This window comes from Eutrema salsugineum, unplaced genomic scaffold (assembly GCF_000478725.1).
Source record: "Eutrema salsugineum unplaced genomic scaffold, Eutsalg1_0 scaffold_1, whole genome shotgun sequence".
In the NCBI taxonomy this organism is placed as follows: Eukaryota; Viridiplantae; Streptophyta; class Magnoliopsida; order Brassicales; family Brassicaceae; genus Eutrema; species Eutrema salsugineum.
In genome coordinates, this window is record NW_006256909.1 from 21,165,638 (window position 1) to 21,182,880 (window position 17,243).

Here is a 17,243-nt window from a genome sequence, read left to right on the forward strand (position 1 = left end):
ATGGTCCATTGACGGTCCTTGAGCGGATCAATGACAACGCCTACAAGATCGACTTGCAAGACAGACCAGGCTTGAGGACTAGTCCTTTTCCACAGGGGGAGGATGATACGATCATGGACCCAGAGGACGACCCAGACAAAAGAATCGAGGTTCCGAACGAACACTTGGTCATACCGGATGGACCCATTACGCAATCCAGGGCTAAGAAGCTGGCAGGGGGCGGTTCAGGCTGTACTTAATGGGATCAAGATCGGACCAGGTGACCCAGCATCACCCGAGATCGTGACCGTGCTCATGAACGCCGAATGTAACTAATCTGGTCCGGGTAATGGCTTAATACTTTTTTTCCTTACACCCGGGTTTGTCCCAATGGGTTTACCGGGTGGGATTTTAACGAGGTTAAGTCCATTGTCCATCTCTCGATCCAGGTTCGTTTATGGTCGGGTTCATGGGTCGGTAGCCTAAGAGTTATTTTCGGTGAATCAGTCCAAGAGACAATTTGAGTCCACCGAAGAGTCAGTCAACGTTTTTAGTCTTTAGTATTTATTTTCTTTGTAATTTCCTAAGAGCAACCCTTGAGCTACTTCGCCTTCTATATAAGGCCTTTGTATTCTCATTTGGAACTCATTCACTTTTCACTTAATAAAATTTTCGAGTTTTTCTCTTTGTTCTCTTGAGAACTATTTTCGATTCTAAGGTGGTCAGCCTCTTGAATCTTTCTTCCAGTTTGTTGAGTTCTTCTCATCGGACTCAACGCAGCCTTCGACCCATCAAGCTTTAAGATTCCGTTCAAGTCGGTTTAGGGGGATCAAGGAATTTTGGGAACCTTATTCTCACGCCTGATCATCTTAGATCCGCGGATCCTTACCTTGGTGAAGCCATCACCTTGTACGTGACGAACATTGTGAGTTTGGGCCTAGAGATATTCGGGAGTTTCTACTCTCACGCTTTAGCATCTACTCCGTGCATCAGACCTGAACAAGGATTTATCAATCTCCATCGCCCAAGTGTGTTCCGTCTTAGGAGATTCGTATCAGAAACCAGAAACTGCTTACTTTGCTTAAATTAAGTAGGGACTCATATGAACTTGTTTCTAAACTCACCTGATATGGATTGATACCTTCTTACTACATGATAGAGGGATTGATAATCCATTAAGAACCTTGACAACTCTTACTTATCATTAGTTTACTTAAAAGAAATTATATTTAATTTAAAAGAAATTATAATATTTAGTAGATTGAATATATCACCTATTTTAAAAACTAATATTTTGAATTACGAGATTTGTTTTTGTGGATATCAAAAAATTAGAATCATAATCTGTTCATATCGAACTAACCCGTTTACTTAACATGTTTATACCAGATTGAAATAAAAAACTAATTATAATATGCACTATTCAGTAACTCTCATTCACCATAATTTTTTATTTAAAAATTAATTTTCTCATGTCAAATATTTGGTAAAAGTAACTAAAAAACATTTTTGTATATGCTCAACTAAATATAACGAATTATAGTAAAATAATTTTCATCACTTTTTTAATATCATAAATTTTAATTTTGAATTTTATAGTATTTAATTGTGTAAAAAAATTATTTTCAAGTTTTTTAATTAAATATAATTTATAATATCATTTGAAACGAAAAATATAAAAACTACTATATTTTTGAATTCAGAAATTTAATAATAAATATACTTTCTATTAAATGAGAAACAAATATTTTCCACTTTTTTCAATAGAATTAAAAAATAACTTTATTCTTTCTTATTTTAATTATTCTTTATTATTTGAAATGGTATATCATGTATATTTTACAAAACAAAAGTTATTTTTTACTTAAATAATAATATAGAGATTACTTGCTTAATTCCCTGAACACAAGATTTTCTACAACATTGGACTTGTATTTAGGATTCTATTAATACTTATCTAAACCGATCGTATAGTGAGACAAAAAAAAAACAACAAAAACAAAACACTCTAGATCGCCTTCAGATTAGCCTCCATGCCACTTAAAAGAATATTCATATATAAACAGCTCTCTCACGTATTGTGTTTTGATACAAGAAATCAACATCAATACATTTGACATCGTACTCTTGGATGAGAATCAAAAAGAGTAATGAGAGAAAAATTAACAACAAAAAAATAAGAATGCCCAATTGCTGCAATGTCTACACTGATGCAGTGTTGGGTAATACCGAGGGAATACATACTCTATCAACAACTATATGGGTCTACTTTTTGCACACCAAGCTTCATCTTTTTGGCGATGCACGAAACAACACTATCTCAAAACATAATCCCAGGTTTTCTTAAAAGAGTTCTTCTGAGTTGAACTTGTTCCATGCTTCCTGTTTATTGTCAGGAGAAAAAGAGATGAAGCCAGCAAATCCAATTGAACATTAGGTTAGCTTGAGGGTCTTTTTGTTGGTGACCTGTATCTGAAGCAAAGTGATGGTGAAAATTGGTGAATCACTTACCTTGAGCAAGTCGAAAACTTTCTCGGCAATGTATTTCTGCTGGAGATTGGCGCCTTTTTGCTGAACTTTGTCAGGATGTATGCAGAGAGTAGCCTTTCTGTAAGATTTCTTGACAGATGCAGCGGTAATTAAATCGGTCAATGAAACAGGCTGCCAACCGCATTCTGGCCAAAGAACCTGCTCATTTGAATAGAAACATCAGAAGAGATTGTAAGATCGATAAAATCAAAGGCACAAATGAACATCAAAGACATACATATTGTAACGTCGAAAGCAGAGCACGCAAGTTTCCCTCCTTCCCCGCACCCCAACGTTTTATCTCAACATCCAAGGTCTCACCGATCCTCTGCAATCCAAGATTAAGTATGGTGATTACAAGAAAAGAAATAAAAAAAACAAACACAAGAAGCAAATATTTGACAGGGTTCCCTATGATGCCAAAATATGTTTGTGTTTCGAGCAACAGGATTTGAGATCTCAAATTGAATCACACTGTAATGAGACTGTAATGAAACTTACATTTTTTTCAGCTTGTTCTCTTTGTACTTGAAGATCACGTTCATTTTTCTCAGCAAGTGCTTTCGCCTGTTTGAGAAAAGCATTCGTGTAACTAAACATACTGGCGAATCTTACATCATTTTCAGGTACAAAACCCATCAAAGAAAAAAATTTAACAATTCTATTGATACATACAGCCCGCTCTTGTGTCCTCTGGTGGCGTTCCAGCCTGGCACGCCGTCTTTCTTCAGTTTCTCCTTCAACATCTTGAAAACCACCAGATTGCGTTGCTGAACCTTTACAAAACAGGAGAATTCAGTAGGACACCAATTTTAAAGACATGAAAATGAAGTGCATACCGACTGAATATGAGCAATAAAGCTCACAAATTGCAGTACCTCTAAATATTGAACTGAGATCATCAACAATGTTTGTCGCTGAAGAGGCCTTCCTCAGGTTTTCTGATGCTCCAGAAGGCACTCGCGAAGATGGCCTGCTAGATTCGAAAGATCCTCCTTTATTCCATGAATCTTGGAAAGGATCCTGAAACACAACTAGAGTTATAGGAGGAGATGAATCTCCAGGAAAGGACGTAGAGCAGAACAGAAGTAGATATCCAATCTCACCGGAGGGTTGGTTCTTTGTCGTGGAGCACTGTTGGGCCTTGAAACCGAGTTAAAGAAGGAGTCAAGATCATTGTTATTCTCTTGGGCAGCTGCCCTTCCACGTGCTTCTGCGGCTGCCCTTTCCACAGCAGCTCGTTCTGCCCTAACCCGTGCTTCCTTCTCCCGCGCTTCAGCATTCGCCCTTTCTCTAGCTTCTGCTGCAGCTTTCTCAGCTTTTTCTCTTGCCCCTGCAGCTGCTCTTTCACGTGCTTCGGCATGAGCTCTTTGAACCGCTGCTCTTTCTGCGCGTTCTCGGGCATCGGTAGCCTTCCCAACAGCAGCTCTTTGAACTTTTGCATGTGCTTCAGTGGCTGCTCTTTCGCGTGCTTCCCTTGTAGCCCTCTCTACCGCCTGTCTAGCCAATAATCTTTCCCTTTCTTTCTCAATTCTTTTCTGCTCTCTCTCTTTCTCCTCTCTCTCTCTCTCCCTCTCCCTTTCCATCTCTGCCTCCCTCTCTATCCTTTCACGATCCAATCTTACTTGCTTTTCTCTTAGTTCCCTTTCCCGAGAATCATAATTATCCATTTGATCGCCTTTTCTACTTCTACTTGCCTTCAGATTTTCTTTCTCTCGCCTTTCCTTAGCATGCCTAAACTTCGCTTCTGCTTTATCCATGGCATCCTTCATTGCAGCAGCAGATGCAACAGCAGCAGAGAAAACATCTGGATCTTCACCAGAGGGAGGCTCGGGATGCCCATTAGCAGCAGTCTGATTTCTGCCCATAGAAAAATCGTCGAGTTCCTCCATTGGAGATACTGTCGGGCTATTTGCAGAAGCTCTAGCTGAGTTAGGAACGCGTGAGTGATTAGTAGAACTCGATAAAGAAGGCTCATTAACCTTCATTTTTCCAGGACGTGTAGGTCTTGGTGGTGGAGGTCTCGAAGGTGGCGGAGCACTCGTAGGTTGTGTAAATAGGGGGATCTCAGAAACAGTAAGCCACACATCATCAGATGATTCAAAACTTCCATCTGAATTGACTGATTTGTTTTCATACACTGGAGAAGCAGTCTGAGGAACACTTCTGGATGAAGTACTCTGCGGCTCCAAAACTTCATCAAATGAAACTTTCTTAGCATGGTAACTCCCAGAGTTTTCCACTGGTGACTGAGAGCCACTGACGTTTCCTGATCTCAGATGACTTTTGCCCCTACTATTCATATCTGGCCCTGATTTTCCAAGACTATCGAGAGAGTCAATATCAACAAATCCTCCTCCACGGACAGAAGAATGATCAGTTTTTCTGCTGTTGAATTTACCAATTTCCTCCAATGGATCAGTGAACCCTCCTGTCGAAGGTTCACTAGGTGTTGATGCAGACTCCTCCAAGACTACAAATGGGTCTTCCACAAGATTGGAAGATGTCTTGGCTGTCCGATACGGAGGTTTCTGAGATTGACTCGTCTCTGAAGTTGGCCTGGGCATAAAGTTTACGGAAACTTTCAATTGATAAACAGGTTAATCCTATACCAAAAGTCAAAATAAAATTTTGCAAAGATTGACAAGCAAAAATATTAAATTTGGAGACTTTCGAAGATTTTCGAAAGTTCAAGGAATTACACATAAGAAAACCTTGTATGCATTAACCTGCAAATAGCTCCCATAAGTTCATGCTACAATTCATTAGCAAAAAGTTCAACTTTTTGGAGACTTTCTAAGATATCTACAAGTTCCAGAAAGAACACATACGAGAACCTTGTACGCAATATAAACGTGCAAATACCTCCCATAAGCACTATAAAGTTAATGCTACATTTCATCAGCTCTAAGCTCTATACCCTTGAGTCATTTCACGCAAGTAAACTCTCAAGTCAGCTCTAAGAGAAACAAAATTTTAGGAGCAACGAACCCTAAACACAGATCAACAAGAATTACCGTTTAGTTGGAGGGGAACTAGTGCGACCAAACCCAGGAATCAAGTCATCAAAAACAGAACTACCCTGCTCCTCTCGCTCACTCTCTGTCTTCTTTGGCTCCGTTTCTCTTTTCCCCAAATTCCCAATCAGATCATCGAAAGGAGAACTATTCTGTTTCCTGTGCTTCCTAGGTGACGAGATCGAAGAGAAAACGTCATCAAACCTAGCTGATTGAGAAGTCGATGGAATTTTGAGCTCGGGAAAAGCCTCAAACACATCCTCATCGTACACAGGCTTGTCATAAACCGGCATGGACGCCGATTTGGGTGTTGTACGCTCCTTGAACATAGCATCGTAGTCAAAGGCCGGAGCAGAGGGCTTAGTCTGAGAACGAGAATCGGAGGATCCGCTAAATACATCGTTGAAGAGAAGATCATCACCATCGCGACTCAGATCGTCAAATACCGGCGACGAATCGGACTTCTTCTTCGATGAGGCGTTCGCGAAGCTGTAGGAAGGAGCGAAACTGCTAAAATCAGCGGCAGAAGAGTTAGTTTGAGGCGCCATCGGAGCAGATTTCCCCTGAGGCTTCAATCCAAAGTCTCTCGCTAAGAGGCCTGTGAAATCATCCATGTGCCTTTGATTTCTACCTCCCAAATCCGAAATCTCACCGGAAAATGAAGACGAGGTAATCTTCAGATCTGAGAATCCATGAACGAATGACCAAAGAATATGATTGGTCTCCGATATTAGTTTTGAAAAATTGCTCTCTTTTGTTTTCTCATCCTCTCTGTGCTTTCTTCTCCGACCCATACATGTTCCGAGTCTCCATAATGTCTTCTTTTTTGATAATTGGGTCCTACATTTTGAAATATTTATAACTTTGGTCCCCAATTTTCTATAAACTCAATGGTACTTCAGACTACTTCTCTGATGAGGACATTGAGATCAATTTACCCGGAGCTGAAGAAACCACCAACGTTGCAGCCATAGAGCAAAAACCAAGAAGAAGAGCAGGAATCAAATGTTTGAGAGAGACGTTCAATAAATCTATAGAAAGCCTCATCTTAGAGATAGAACATGAAGAATTCCAGGAAGAAAAAACTCCAACAAGTCTGCTCAACACTTCTACAAACATGCTCTTGCCAGTGACAAGTCTGGTAAAGACTCCAACAACAAGTCTGCTTGTGCCGGTTTTTCTAGTGATCAAAGAAGCCATTGTGTTCACCATTTTTGTTCACCATTTCAAGAGAACCATCTATATAAGTCCCTTTACGGCCGTGTAATCTTTTCAACTTTGATCATCAATAAAATCGAACTTTTCTTTCAAGCTTTTCTCAGCAAAGAAAACTTGTTAAATCTCTTTGTTCTAGTCGAGACCAGTCCCTCCTAGGCTAAATAACTCTTGTGTTTTATCATAAGCCTTTCACAGCTTGTGTGGTGCACTTCATTCCATTGTTACTTAACCAATCTTCCATCGATTCACTGGTTAGAGAAGCTCGATCATTGAATCAACCCTTGGCCGTTAAACCAAGCTTTGTTTTCCGAGATCATACAAGCCTTGAGATAGCCCTGAGCTTGTATCACTTACGCTAGGGCAGTCCAATTAGATTATTGCTGAAGGTTAGACCAGAGGAGTTGATTGATGGCACTTGTATAATCCAAGCAAGAGCAACCAATGCACCAAAAATATTGAGTTCGAGATAGGTTACTCTCGCAATGGCCACACCTAGGGATACTACTTCTAATGCCATAACCTGTGAAAGAACAAACTCTAAAACAGGGTTAGAACAAAAAAAACATGTCATGAGAGTTCTTAATTGACCAAGTGAAATCTCACAATAAACTAGAAAGACCTTTGTGGAAAAAATGGGTTCTTTTTTAAGAGAACAAACTCTGCAAGTTAATCGTTGGTGTCACCGTGATCTTAGCCATTTGATAGAATCCAACTGGACAAAAACAAAGGCTTTCAAGTATGAGATAAGAAGATAAAACAGAGCGCAATCTCTTTATCTCTTCAGTGTCTGAACTTCTATCTACATAGTTTGATTAGTGCTAGCATAGGTCAATTTACAGTTTAATCTATAATTATTGATGCAATCATTAAAGATTGAGCTATGAACCTGTTGTGTTTGAGGCTGGTATTAGCGAGACCAGAAGCAAAGGTCAAGACAGATCCAAAAGAGAAGAGAGAGGAGAATGGTATTGTCTTTGATGTAGGAGACATATTGAAAGTAATTAGAGACACCTTAAGAAAGCTAGAAGTATCCAAGCTACTAAAAGGATTGTTTACCTACGTATTGATACCATGGTTCCATGACGACGCCTTTGAGAAAGAAAAGAACTGAGAAGAAAGAGTGGCAAAAGCTAGGAAATGGATTGTTTATCTATACTCTGATACAATAGTTTTGTGCCCGTGCTTGCAAGATTTAAAGCCTTCAGGGTCATGAAATTGATCAGCATTTATCACCATTTGAGAGAGATTTAAAGCTTTCAAGAACATGTAATTGATCAATATTTTATCACTGTTAGTTTGTCCATTCTGTGTTTTTGATATCTGATTAATATGGTTGACAAAAAAATTAATTTGAAGTCTTCAGGTATATGTAAGTATAGGTAAGAACTAGCTAGAAGGAGAGATAAAAGCTAACAAAGAGGTTGTTTACCAATGCACTGATACCATCGTGTACATGCTTATGAGAGAGAGAAAATAACCTACGACATATAAATGATAATGAACTTTGGTGAGAAGTAGAGAATAAAAAAGGCTAATACAAATCAATAAAGAAGAAAAGAAAAATTGAGAGATGATAACTTGGAGAACTTAAAACAAGAATGAAAACTAATGATCAACTTAAACAAGCAAGTAAATAAGCTAAATGAGATGAGAATGTATGTATGATGATGGGAAAGGTCTAAGACATGATAGTAGATTAGGGTGCCTTTAGTGTTAAGCTAGTGAGCTAATGAATCATGTGATCAAGCAAACCATTCAACTTAATTAAGATAATCCTCTCATGAAAGTATTAACTTCTATGCTAAAACAATTTCTAACCTAATCATCATTAGTGAAACATGAATCAACAAGCATTAAGAACCAGTTTAATCTGTCATTTAAGCATATAAATATAAACAATCATTCCCATGATGAATAATACTTAAACCTCTAACAACCTTGGTTCAGGCATTTCATCAAACACTTTTGGTGCATGAAATGCCAGAATCTAGACCACATATGATGTGTATGGATCTAGCATTAAGAACAGGTTGTAGAGAATGGAATATGAATGATCTAACCCCTAAGCTCACTAATCTACCACCTAAGCACCCTAATCTACATATCTAAGACCTTAATATGGGGATTACTCACTAATCATGCTAATCTCTCTTAAACCTTTGCAAGTTGAGAAGATTGGCATGATTAATGATGCGAAATGTACATGGAGAAGATAGATAATGATGGATTTGCAGATTTAAACACAAGATCTCCCAAAATCTCTTGATTAAAACGCCCAAAATCAGATATTTCTCTTCAAAAGGAGTTTTCTTACACAAAAGAGGCAAATAGATTATGGAATAAAGCTTACGTCTGCTGGATAATGCTAAAACATATCTATAGTTAGGGTTTCTTGGTGGGCCAACCTAGAACAAACTAGGTCTTGGTCCCAAAAAGGCCCATAAAAACGTCCTGGATCGAGGTTGTATCGACTGACTTCCAGTCGGTGTTTTTGGTCGGTGTGGCGTTAACAATCTCTTAAACAGAATCTAGACCAGAACTTCACTCGGTGTTTTGCTCGGTGCCGCGTAAAGAATAGCTTCAGGGGATGGACACCGACTGACTTTTACTCGGTGTGGCTCCTCTGCATTCATTCGGAATATTTGAACTCCAAGGATCAGCAAAAGTCAGGTTTTGTCTGCATTCATACTGACTGACTTTCACTCGGTGCCACTGGTCGGTATGAATACAAATCGCCTGCACCAAATGGTTCATAACTCCTTGCTCGCTGGTCCGAACCTCGATCTTCCAACTTTGTGATCCAGATGACGTCTTTAGCTACAAGTTTTGTGAAGGGCTCGAGCTTAGGTAACGTAGGAAAAGGCTCCGTTCCGCCAGTTCTTTGACGCGCGTTGCTTTGGTCTTTTATCGGCTCCGAGACATGCACTGCTTCCGATCGCCGTAACTTTCAGCTCCCAACTCCAAATAGGACGATCTCAAGTGTTCTGGAAACTCGACTCGACCCTCTTGATTCTTGATGAATACTTCGGAAGCTGAATCACAGTTCAAGTCCTCCGTCTCACGCGATCAAAGTAAAGGTATCGTTGGCTCCAAAGAATTTGTCCGGGTTGTTGCACACAGGTGAGAGTCTCTCCATGATCCCAGCTCCAAGTTGATCCCAAAATTCTCCAAATGACCTGTAAACACTCCAAAAATGCAGGACTCTCTAGGACCTAATGCAAATTTCCCAAACAAAGCTAGAACCAAAGACAAACTCTAATAAAACTAGCTAAATGTATGCATGAGACTCAATATTTGGACAAAAATGCAATCCTAAACATGACAAATTATGAATATATCAACTCCCCCACACTTTTCCTTTGCTTGCCCTCAAGCAAACAAGAAAAAATGAGAGAGAGAGAGAGATTGAATGCATGGGAGTTCATATTTCTTTAAAGAGAGATCATCATTAAAAGAATTCAAAGCTCATTGTTCAAGTTACCAATTCTAGACTGCAATGCAAACTGGTTCACTCATAAAAATTAGCCATACTTGTCACCAAATGAACCAAACTCAAGCACCAACCTTCACAAGCATTCCTAACCTCAACCTTTTGACATTCATTTAAAGTTTCAAGTGGATCATGTTCATGCAAATCAAGTGAATTCATTTGGCTTGGGACTGGGTTTTGAGATTAAAATGATCTCAATCAAGTAACTGGTACTCCATGCAAGGGGATCACTCAAAAATTAGTAGACTTTAGTAAAATGCTAAGGATAAAAAGCAATGGATGCATACAAAGATAGAACTACATCTACCCCACACCCAAAATGCTTTTCACATTCAACCTTAAACCTCTCAAGATTCTTTCTCTAGTCTACTCACCCCAAATGGCATTTTGCCTTTGACAATCAGCTCTCATCACTCTCTTCATTTCATCTCTTAGGGGAATGCTTTCTTTAACAACCACTCAGTGAGTTTCTTTTCTTTAACACACAAGCTCTTCCTTAATCCAGCCTCTTTTTGAATCTTTTCTTTTTCTTTTCATGAGACTCTTTTCATTTCAACACATGAGCTTTATATTCCAGCACACACTCACTTTCTTTCATTTAAGCATTCATTCCCCTAACCAATCCGGTTCTTTCCACTTTCATCACTCAGATTTTTTTTTCTTTTCAGCTCACACACTCAAAATCAATGCTCTCACTTTCACCTAAACCTAGACTAGCCCTTGATGTTGGACTAGTGTCTACATGCAGCACTATCTTTGTCGCTCTAAACCCAACACTTTTTACCAAGTCTACTAGAAACAAGGCCTCACAAATCATGCACACAGGAAGGGTGTTTAGGCTTCAAAGAAAGGTTTGGCTAAAGGTAGGGAACTGTCTCAAGATGAGAGATCAGCTATTTGAGCTAGCAAGAGTGATTAAAAGGGATAAGAAAGCTCAAATATGTATGTGGTACCCATGAATTCACAATGATATGCACAAACATGATAATTAGATGTCAAATTCAAGGGTTCTCACTTAAGCAAGGTTGAGGCTATTCACAACTTGATTCAGCTAGCACAGAAGTATTGAGACACCAGTTCAAAGCATGGTTCACACTTGATTTCATACCAGTTTTGCAATGCATTAAAGGACCAAGCTCTTAAAATGATGCTCTCTTCAAGAAAAAATCTATCATTACTCCCATTTGCATATGATGCAACCTATATGAAAATGCAAACTAGACTCAACCTAAAATGTGAATGCAACTACATGAGCTTTTTTTTTTTTGGAATTTTTTCTGATTTTTCGATTTTTTTTGGTTTTTATATGCACTTAGATGAATGCAAAATGAGACTCAAAGTGAATAGGAAAATAAGAGCAGAATAAACATGATTAGTAAACATAAAATCCCTCCCCCACACTTAGATAACACAGTCCCTTGTGTTATAAAAGCATGAAGGAGAAGTGCAAAGCAGAATCACAAAATGCAAAGTGAAAATATACTAAGCTAGATGCATATTTACAAGGGTGGAGTGTTACCTTCTCAAGGACTTAGAGATGGGGCTGGAGACCCCATTGAGACAGATGGATTGGAGGATTGGTCCGCTGGTGATTGCATTGACTCCCTCCTGGCCCTTAGCTCCTCTTCATTCGGATCTTGCTCACACGGACCGGCACAAATACTCAACAGCTTTCCATGGTATGAACTTTCAGCGGCTTCACCTCTTTGGTACCTCTCAAGCTTGGCGTTCAGCTTCTTGATCTTGGAACCCATCTTCTTAACTGTGCACACCAGGCTCCTTACAGTACCGGCCATCTTCTTAAAGTTCATGACTTGCCATTTGTTCCAACTCTAGAGATTCTTGGTGCGGCGATGAGCAGCTTCAGTGGCGTTGTTCATCATGGGGCCATCATAAGGATCAAGACAATACCCGCGGCTCCCATAGATTGGTCTTGGCAATTCAGGCTCGGTATCAACATGGTTTGGCTCCTCAGCAGGTGTGTTCACACGCGGCTTCTTGGCAGCATTGGGCTTTCTGATCAGCTGAACAGGAGGGTGAATCTCTGGGTTGTAGTACTGATCCTTGGTGATGTAAAAAGTAATGTTCTTTCTCTCCGCAAGTGAGGTAAGGGCTGGATTTGACAACAAGACTCTAGCAGTAATCTTATCTTCAAGAGTGAAGTTGCTTTAACAACCTTGGTTCAGGCATTTCATCAAACACTTTTGGTGCATGAAATGCCCAGAATCTAGACCACATATGATGTGTATGGATCTAGCATTAAGAACAGGTTGTAGAGAATGGAATATGAATGATCTAACCCCTAAGCTCACTAATCTACCACCTAAGCACCCTAATCTACATATCTAAGACCTTAATATGGGGATTACTCACTAATCATGCTAATCTCTCTTAAACCTTTGCAAGTTGAGAAGATTGACATGATTAATGATGAGAAATGTAGATGGAGAAGATAGATAATGATGGATTTGCAGCTTTAAAAACAAGATCTCTCAAAATCTCTTGATTAAAACGTCCAAAATCAGATATTTCTCTTCAAAATGAGTTACACAAAAGAGACAAAGAGATTATGGAATAAAGCTTAAGTCTGCTGGATAATGCTAAAACATATACATAGTTAGGGTTTCTTGGTGGGCCAACGTAGAACAAACTAGGTCTTGGTCCCAAAAAGGCCCATAAAAACGTTCTGGATCGAGGTTGTATCGACTGACTTTCGGTCGGTGCTTTTGGTCGGTGTGGCGTTAAGAATCTCTTAGACAGAATCTAGACCAGAACTTTACTCGGTGTTTTGCTCGGTGCCGCGTAAAGAATAGCTTCAGGGGACGGACACCACCTGACTTTTACTCGGTGTGGCTCCTCTGCATTCATTCGGAAAATTTGAACTCCAAGGATCAGCAAAAGTCAGGTTTTTTTTGCATTCATACCAACTGACTTTCACTCGGTGCCACTGGTCGGTATGAATACAAATTGCCTGCACCAAATGGTTCATAACTCCTTGCTCGCTGGTCCAAACCTCGATCTTCAAACTCTATGAGCCAGAAGACGTCTTTAGCTACAAGTTTCATAAAGGGCTCGAGCTCAGGTGACGTTGGAAAAGGCTCCGTTCCGCCAGTTCTTTGACGCGCGTTGCTTTGGTCTTTTATCGGCTCCGAGACATGCACTGCTTCCGATCGCCGTAACTTTCAGCTCAGAACTCCAAATAGGACGATCTCAAGTTTTCTGGAAACTAGACTCGACCCTCTTGATTCTTGATGAAGACTCCGGAAGCTGAATCACAGTTCAAGTCCTCCGTCGCACGCGATTAAAGTAAAGGTATCGTTGGCTCCAAAGAATTTGTCCGGGTTGTTGCACACAGGTGAGAGTCTCTCCATGATCCCAGCTCCAAGTTGATCCCAAAAGTCTCCAAATGACCTGTAAACACTCCAAAAATACAGGACTCTCTAGGACCTAATGCAAATTTCCTAAACAAAGCTAGAACCAAAGACAAACTCTAATAAAACTAGCTAAATGTATGCATGAGACTCAATATTTGGACAAAACTGCAATCCTTAACATGACAAATTATGAATATATCAAGAGAATACAAAGATGATGAAAAAGAAATCAAAGATGATAATGAAGATGAAAGAAAATGGTTAAGAATAAGAAAATCAAAAAATATATAAGAGGAAGAAGAAAAAAAATGTACTAAGTCAAAGATGAAAAAGAAGAAGGAAAATATGAGGAAGAAGAAGCTGAATAATTTGAGGAAGAAAAAGAAGACAAATGAAATAAAATTGGAGAATGAACAAGAAGATGAATAAAAACCAGAAAAATAAGGAAAATACAAGGAAGAACTAAACCATAAGATTAAGAGTAAGAAGAAACAAAACAGAAGAGGAAGAAGAAGAAGAAGACAAATTTGAAGAGGGAAATGAAATAGAAGTTGAAGAGGATGAAGAAGAAGAAAAAAGATAAGAAATAAGAGAATTAAAGTCAATGATAAAGAATACAGAAAAGAAAAAGAAGAAGACCGAAAAAAGAAAAATATCATAATAAGAAAACTTATAACAAGACGAAAATATTGGAGAATAAGAATGAGAAGATGATGATGAATTTGGAGATAGCTTCTCTGGAACATTCTTATCTTCATAAAATGCTCCCAAGTCGTAGCATTCAAAGGAAAAGAGCCGTTGGAGAGTTATGGCTCCAAGTGTGAATGCATCTATATATGGCAAGTGAAGTTGCAGAAGGATCCACCTGATCATGTGAGTTCTGGTGCATGGTATTGACCCCTCAGAAGAAGAAGAAGAAGAAGAAGAAGAAGAAGAAGAAGAAGAAGAAGAAGAAGAAGAAGAAGAAGAAGAAGAAGAAGAAGAAGATGGCCCCGGTTGGCTTAATTGAGAAGAAGAAGAAGAAGCCTAAACTGGTAAAGTGAAAACAAAAATAGGGAATGCACAAATCTCATAGACATGAACTCCTAAACTAGGACCAAAGATAGTGCATCAATCCACAACTTAGTCTAGAAAATTCTCACCAAAGCACAAGAGATACTAGTCCACTTTTTCCGTCATGCAAAACTTAAACAATTTAAGTCTTGATTCCAGTCAACTAGCTCTCTACATTCATTAAGTTCAATAGTGAGTTCTCATTAAAGACATCATCCAGGGTAGACGGCGTTTGGCATTAAAGGGCTATTTAAGTGGTGGAGTTAAAGTGTTTCGGGTTACCTGAAGATCTGGAGGATGCAAGATAATATGCAAAACCGCAAGAGAGATAAAGACATGTTGATGACCACAGTTTTCAGTCACTTCTTCTTGCCAAATGTTGTTGCATAATCCTTCCTCCTTTGTTGTAAACAACTGTTCCCCCAGACTTAGATTCTTTCCGGGAATCAGAAAATAATCTCCAAAACTCCATAAAATCGAACTCCAGTTGCCTTGGGACTTAAAATCGAAATTTTTTTTTTTTTTTTGGAAAGGAAATGCCTTTTTAAAGAGAAAGACTAGAGGACGAGATTGTACCAAAATTTGAGATTTTTCTAAGGCAAACTGAGCTTCGTCTTGTGTTGAATCCTTCCGGGAACTTTTCCGGCAAATCGCAGGTCTCTGTCCTTGGTGACTGAAAACTGCGTCGTTCCTCTTTCTCTCCAACGTTTTTGCACTTATCTGCATATAAGACAATAGAAAACAAGAGTGCATGTGGTTTGAAAGAGGATTGGTTAAGGTGGGGAACTAACTAAAGATGAACTAGCCATTCAGGATCAACAGAGAGTGGTAAAAGGATAAAGGAGTCCTGAATGTATGATTCGTTTCCCTGGTCTAATGCTTCAATGAGAAAATTAAGTCCAAATAAAACAGAGCTAGTGTATCCCTTCATCTAAATCGAAATATTCAAATTCCTCTGGGGTACTTCGTTTCAAATGTGCTTAGCTACCGCCTAGTCTAGTCCTAAATCATGAATGAGCATGTCACTAGGAACAGTCTAAAAGCACACACTCTACTATCATTGATTCATGTTCACCATTCCCTTTTAAAACGTATTTTATTTTGAAAACCAATTTTGAAAAACTTTAAGAAAAATGCAAAAAGTGTAGATAATGCAAGACTCATGAAAGAAAGGTGGTTAGAAAGGGATGAAATCCTCCCCCAGACTTAAATCACACTGTCCTCAGTGTGAAACAAGTCGAGATTGGATGAGAAAAAAATGCATAGATAATCGAATTGGTAAGGACAAAGAGAACTTACCTGGATCCGGGATGTTGTTAGAGATGAACCGGATTCATTCGAAGGGGTTTGGGAAGGTGATTTCGTGGTGATGAAGGTGGTGGAAGGTGATGAATGAGGTGGAGGTGATTAGTGAGGTGAAATGGGGTGAAAGGGGTGGTTTGGGTCGGGTTTGGATCTCAACGACCAAGTGCCACGGTCAGGGGCTGCACGACCGCGGCAAACAAACAATTGGCCGCGGTCATATTCACGCGACCGTGGTCAATGAGTAGTTTCCCGCGGTCAGAACATCTGGGACCGCGGGGGCTTATTTCGCGGCCTCTTCCTGCTTCTCCTTGGTTCCTGCTGGGCCGAGCAGTCAGGTACCATCCTTCTTTTTGGTTTTTTCTGGTTTTTTGATTTTTTTGGCTTTTTTGTTTTATAAGAAACACCTGAAACTAAGAAAAAGAAAAAGATCAAAAGAAAAAGAAAGAAAAATCCTAAAGAAAACAATACCTAAATGGATTGCCTCCCATTAAGCGCTTCTGTTTTAAGTCGTTTAGCTCGACTTTTGGTGTTGGACGTGACTTATTCCAATGAAGAAGACCTTGTCCTGAGACAAGTCTTTTTCGACATCTCCTTGCTTTGCTTAGCAGGTTCTTCGTCACTCCAAAGTTCTTCTTCAAACTCTTCTGCTGCAGAACGTTTTCCTGCTTTGCTGTTGTATGTAACAGCTTCTGTGAAGACATCTTAGTCGATATTAGCAAACGAAATCCTCCGGTTTGGGCAGTCCATTATAGCTCCGGAAGTTGCTAGAAAAGACCATCCGAGAATCACTGGATATGTTGCATCTCTCGTTTCGACAATGTAGAAGTCGACAGGCACTATGCAATCTCCTATTCTCAAAGGAATTTCATGAGCTATTCCTTGAGGTGTTGCATTTGAATCATCAGCTAGGCTAATCTTTGCTCTAGTCCTGCGCAGGTGTCTAATACCAAGTCTCAAAGCAATTGCCTTGGACATCATATTAAGACAAGCTCCAGAATCACATAGCACGTTTTTAAACATTTCTCCTCTAATAGAACAAGAGATAAGAAACTGACCTATACCTTCTATTTTATGAAGTGTTCGAACAGGTTTACCTCTTCTGGCATGATTGAACAAGTCCTCTATCTCAGGGATTGATTCTTTGCTCTCACAAAAGTAGTGGCCTATCATGAAGTCCTTGCAAGCTTTGGCAAACGTGATTCCTTCAGGTAAATTTCGAACCACATCATTGAATTCATCGAGCTTTTCTTTGCTGATTTTGTTGGTGTAGTGGCTGCA

General features: G+C 39.4%; 1 protein-coding gene across 2 annotated transcripts; it reads right to left on the reverse strand.

Moving 5' to 3' along the window:
* Positions 1-2,013: 2,013 nt before the first annotated feature.
* Positions 2,014-6,309, reverse strand: LOC18030560 (auxilin-related protein 2). Of its 2 annotated transcripts, none has more exons than XM_006414944.2 (8): positions 5,526-6,309; positions 3,615-5,067; positions 3,387-3,531; positions 3,184-3,284; positions 3,010-3,075; positions 2,747-2,836; positions 2,491-2,667; positions 2,014-2,361 (listed from the first exon to the last, which is right to left on the reverse strand). In XM_006414944.2, exons 1-8 carry the CDS (start codon positions 6,137-6,139, stop codon positions 2,323-2,325), a joined length of 2,685 nt encoding a protein of 894 aa, XP_006415007.1. In that variant the 5' UTR covers positions 6,140-6,309; the 3' UTR covers positions 2,014-2,322. The 2 variants fall into 2 exon arrangements, with proteins under 2 accessions (XP_006415007.1, XP_024004575.1); XM_024148807.1 differs by having other exon boundaries at positions 3,010-3,118; positions 3,184-3,274; positions 3,366-3,531.
* Between the last annotated feature and the right edge of the window lie 10,934 nt (positions 6,310-17,243).